The 5,191-nt window shown below is 50.5% G+C and overlaps 1 protein-coding gene across 1 annotated transcript; it reads right to left on the reverse strand.

Moving 5' to 3' along the window:
* Positions 1-301: 301 nt before the first annotated feature.
* On the reverse strand, positions 302-4,713 carry rpl7l1 (ribosomal protein L7-like 1). The gene is made up of 6 exons (XM_079216266.1): positions 4,672-4,713; positions 2,322-2,430; positions 2,077-2,240; positions 1,559-1,696; positions 1,368-1,477; positions 302-976 (listed from the first exon to the last, which is right to left on the reverse strand). Exons 1-6 carry the CDS (start codon positions 4,686-4,688, stop codon positions 768-770), a joined length of 747 nt encoding a protein of 248 aa, XP_079072392.1. The 5' UTR covers positions 4,689-4,713; the 3' UTR covers positions 302-767.
* Positions 4,714-5,191: the final 478 nt, after the last annotated feature.

The raw sequence follows: 5,191 nt of genomic DNA on the forward strand, positions 1-5,191 counted from the left end.
TTTTCTTAATAGATTTTGATGACGTATGCGTCACTCACCCCGCATGACACCAAACACCACGATTGCTTTTTATTATTTTTTTTTTAAGCTTACCAGTTTCTCTCCCAAACGGGGAGACGTAACGCGACTGGGGGGGAAAGGAGAAGAGCGCAACGCGACTGGGGGGGGGGGGGGGGGGGGAGGGGGGGGGGGGGGGGGGGGGGGGGGGGGGGGGGAAGAAGGGGGGGGGGGGGGGGGGGGGGGGGGGGGGCGTAACGCAACAGCACCTTTTAGTTATCGCTGCCAAAGCACTGAGTCATTTCAGGTGGTTTTATTGTAAAAAGTATCAATCAGAAATCTGTACACGGGTGTTAAGACACGCTTCACCCTGAATGGACCAGCACTATTCCATGCGCTGGTCCGCTCTGACAAACTGAGGAATAACACGAATACTTCAACCACTAAAATGTACATGAACTGCTCACCTTGACTTCCTCTCTGGAGGAAACAGTTACTGAACAGGAACTTTACCTTTAACACACAATATCTTTCATCTCAAGTGATTCAAAATAGTATTTTTCACCAAACATCAGTCCATAGTCAGGGGATATATTTATATATATTTTAAAGTCAAAGAGACTGCAGTTCAGGTCCTTCTGCATCAGCGTGTAACCACAACAATGGTTCTACTGAAACATGTTAAACACGACTCTGCCAGACGAACAAAAGAGCACAACAAAGTAGCATTTTGTCGTTCTGCTCCTCAGGAAATGAAAAGCGTCCGTCCCTCAGTTCAGCTGCCGGATGATGGTGTTAATGTCCGAGCTGCGGAAGCCGGGCTTGCCCAGGTCCTTCAGGAGGCCGGCCTTGTCCTTGGCGGCGTGCCGAGCCACCGACAGCCGGAAGGGCAACAGGAAGTTGTTGGTGGCGCGGAAGTTGCTGCCGACAGAGTAGATCTCGTGTATGAGGTCCTCCAGGCAGATGATGCCGTGTTTACCTGAGGACGGGACGTCACACGTTAGACTTTCATCCTGAGATAAACGACTGACGTGTTAGACTCAGGGTTCACACACATCCTGACCACTGACTCCATGACTTTAAACCAAATGTCCATTACAAACGTTTAGTGAAGTCTGGGTGTAAACAGTCAAAAGTGAGTAAATGTAGTATTTAAACTAACAATGAGAATACAAAGCATACAGTAAACCTTAAATGACTCAAATGAATGAGACAATAGTTTGATTAAAAGAATAAACATGTATATAGATGCCTGTATGTATGCCTGCTTATATTTTTTTAAAAGCATATTCATTATTTCAAACTCAGCGTAAATGAACACATGAATATAACACATTTACATGACTAAGAACCCTGAGAACATTGCTCACCCATGTGCTGCTCGATGAAGGTGTTGTCCGTGAGGGGGACCCTCCTCTTGCCGACTCTGGTCTGACCGCGCTTCAGAATGAGCTCGCGGACGGACTTTAAGTTGGGGAATCTGTCGAGTGGAAGATGAGGATGATGAGGGTACAGCAGAACATAGACCTGAACCGAGTTGATTCGAGCCAAAGCCACTCACCCCCAGGCCACGTAGGGCTCCAGTATCTTCATCATGGCCACGGAGGTCTTGTTGATCTTGACGAAGGCCCCGCTGAAGATCTTCCTCAGCCTCAGCATCTGGACCACCTTCATCACTTTGGGGCTGACGCCATTGATCCTGCCGGGAGAGAGGGAGACGCGTTGACCCAACTGAAGCGGCACTTTGAGTACATTGGGGGGGGGGGGGGGGGGATACAGCATAGTATCACGATATTCTGCGTGGCGATATCGTATCGATATACGGAATCCTCTTTTATGATATAAACTCTAAACCTTTTGGTCCTAGAATAATACAATCTAATACAATAATAATACAAGCTTTTTCAGTCCACTAGATGGTGCTGTGTTGTCTGATCAGTCAAAAACATGGAGACAACGGAGAAAGAAATACAAACGGTTCACACGCCTGTTTGTTTGCAAAACTACTGAACAAATTGACAACCCAATTTCAGCCCCCGATGAATCCAGGCTCTGTGTGTGTGTGTGTGTGTCGCTCACTGTCTGATGCGCACGGCGAAGGCCAGCTGGCTCTTGGAGGTGGGCAGCGGCGGGCGCGGCCGGTGCTCGGCCCTCAGGATGCGGGTGTCGTCGCGGTGCCTCTTGTGGCTGTCCTTCAGGAAGTCCTCCAGGCGCTTGAACTTCAGCGGCTTCCCTTTAGACACCTGAGAATCACACACACACACAACTAAGCACACAGGCAGCAGGTGTGTGAAACGTCACGAGGATACTTTGTGATCACGTACCTTTCTCTTCTCCAGCAGCGCAAGCTTGGCCTGCGTGGCTTTGATGGCCTGGTACGCCTTCCTCTTCTTCAGGAGGTACTCGGGCACGAGCTTGATCACTTTCTGGGGTCTGATAACGGGAGAGCACACACACACACACACACACGTTGAGAAACAGATTAGAAAGAGTCCGGCTAGAGGCACCTTTCTCTATATGTAGTCAGCTGCTAGCGGCGCATGTAGTCAGCTACCAGCGGCGCATGTAGTCAGCTACTATCGGCGCATGTAGTCAGCTACTATCGGCGCATGTAGTCAGCTACTATCGGCGCATGTAGTCAGCTACTATCGGCGCATGTAGTCAGCTACTATGGGCGCATGTAGTCAGCTACCAGCGGCGCATGTAGTCAGCTACCAGCGGCGCATGTAGTCAGCTAGCGCCGCATATACTCAGCTACTAGCGGCGCATGTAGTCAGCTACTAGCGGCGCATGTAGTCAGCTACTAGCGGCGCATGTAGTCAGCTACTAGCGGCGCATGTAGTCAGCTACTAGCGGCGCATGTAGTCAGCTACTAGCGGCGCATGTAGTCAGCTACTATCGGCGCATGTAGTCAGCTACTATCGGCGCATGTAGTCAGCTACTATCGGCGCATGTAGTCAGCTACCAGCGGCGCATGTAGTCAGCTACCAGCGGCGCATGTAGTCAGCTACCAGCGGCGCATGTAGTCAGCTACTAGCGGCGCATGTAGTCAGCTACTAGCGGCGCATGTAGTCAGCTACTATCGGCGCATGTAGTCAGCTACTATCGGCGCATGTAGTCAGCTACTAGCGGCGCATGTAGTCAGCTACTAGCGGCGCATGTAGTCAGCTACTAGCGGCGCATGTAGTCAGCTAGCGCCGCATATAGTCAGCTAGCGCCGCATATAGTCAGCTACTAGCGGCGCATGTAGTCAGCTACTAGCGGCGCATGTAGTCAGCTACTATCGGCGCATGTAGTCAGCTACTATCGGCGCATGTAGTCAGCTACTATCGGCGCATGTAGTCAGCTACTATCGGCGCATGTAGTCAGCTAGCGCCGCATATACTCAGCTACTATCGGCGCATGTAGTCAGCTAGCGCCGCATATAGTCAGCTACTATCGGCGCATGTAGTCAGCTACTAGCGGCGCATATAGTCAGCTACTATCGGCGCATGTAGTCAGCTAGCGCCGCATATACTCAGCTACTAGCGGCGCATGTAGTCAGCTAGCGCCGCATATACTCAGCTACTATCGGCGCATGTAGTCAGCTAGCGCCGCATATAGTCAGCTACTATCGGCGCATATAGTCAGCTACTAGCGGCGCATATAGTCAGCTACTATCGGCGCATGTAGTCAGCTAGCGCCGCATATACTCAGCTACTAGCGGCGCATGTAGTCAGCTAGCGCCGCATATACTCAGCTACTATCGGCGCATGTAGTCAGCTAGCGCCGCATATAGTCAGCTACTATCGGCGCATGTAGTCAGCTACTAGCGGCGCATATAGTCAGCTACTATCGGCGCATGTAGTCAGCTAGCGCCGCATATACTCAGCTACTAGCGGCGCATGTAGTCAGCTAGCGCCGCATATACTCAGCTACTAGCGGCGCATGTAGTCAGCTAGCGCCGCATATACTCAGCTACTATCGGCGCATGTAGTCAGCTAGCGCCGCATATAGTCAGCTACTAGCGGCGCATATAGTCAGCTACTAGCGGCGCATATAGTCAGCTACTAGCGGCGCATATAGTCAGCTACTAGCGGCGCATGTAGTCAGCTACTAGCGGCGCATGTAGTCAGCTACTAGCGGCGCATGTAGTCAGCTACTAGCGGCGCATGTAGCCAGCTACTAGCGGCGCATGTAGCCAGCTACTAGCGGCGCATGTAGCCAGCTACTAGCGGCGCATGTAGCCAGCTACTAGCGGCGCATGTAGCCAGCTACTAGCGGCGCATGTAGCCAGCTACTAGCGGCGCATGTAGCCAGCTACTAGCGGCGCATGTAGCCAGCTACTAGCGGCGCATGTAGCCAGCTACTAGCGGCGCATGTAGTCAGCTAGTGCCGCATACAGTCTGCTACTAGTGCCGCATATAGTCAGCTAGTGCCGCATATAGTCAGCTAGCGCCACATGTTAGCATAACACTGCGCGAGCTGCGCGCCTCGGTCTCATCGCGTCCCCGCGGACATGTGAAAACTTGCTCCCAGAGAAGCAGCCCTTTTCTCGCCATCAGCCCAACAATACTGGTCTGGGTGTATTTACTGACGCGTATATTTATCACCGGGACGTGAACCCGCACACGTACACGTAGAGGAAGAACGGATGGCCGTGGATAACATGAGATAAACAAAGCGGTCACATACTCAGCTTCTTCGGCCATGGTGAAATCGGGAGACTCAAGCGTCGCTCGGTGATGACGTCGTAAAATACTCTTGTTTTATTTCCGGCGAGCCGCTGACTGTACGGGCCTACACCGCCACCCAGCGGCCGACAACAGAACTACATGCCCATGGGGTCCAGTTAAGATAAAATAAGATAATCCTTTATTACAGGATTACAGCAGCAGTGCACACAAGAGACACATAGTAAATACAGCATCAAGTAATATTAATAAACAGTAAAACAATAATACAAACAGTAAAGAAGAATACAATAGAATCAGAATCAGTTTACACATACAAGGAATGTGTCCTGGTGGGAGGTGCATCACATTTAACAATTAACATTTAACGATGAACATAAAACAAAGTGAAATAAAAAGGGAGCATGAATATTTACAATTGGGTCTGCAGAAAATAAAAATTAAAGTTAAAAACACAGATACAAATAAAGTGCACGGGATGAAGTGATTATGTGACATAGCAATATTAAATATACAGCCGG

Source organism: Taurulus bubalis, assembly GCF_910589615.1.
Source record: "Taurulus bubalis genome assembly, chromosome: 3".
Taxonomy (NCBI): Eukaryota; Metazoa; Chordata; class Actinopteri; order Perciformes; family Cottidae; genus Taurulus; species Taurulus bubalis.

What these genes read in the sequence shown, in the direction of transcription:
- rpl7l1 (XM_079216266.1), bottom strand. An exon ending in TTCGCCGTGCGCATCAGACA is followed by an intron (nt 1,697 to 2,076) that starts GTGAGCGACACA and finishes CTCTCCCGGCAG; the next exon opens with GATCAATGGCGTCAGCCCCA. An exon ending in GAGCCCTACGTGGCCTGGGG is followed by an intron (nt 1,478 to 1,558) that starts GTGAGTGGCTTT and finishes TCCACTCGACAG; the next exon opens with ATTCCCCAACTTAAAGTCCG.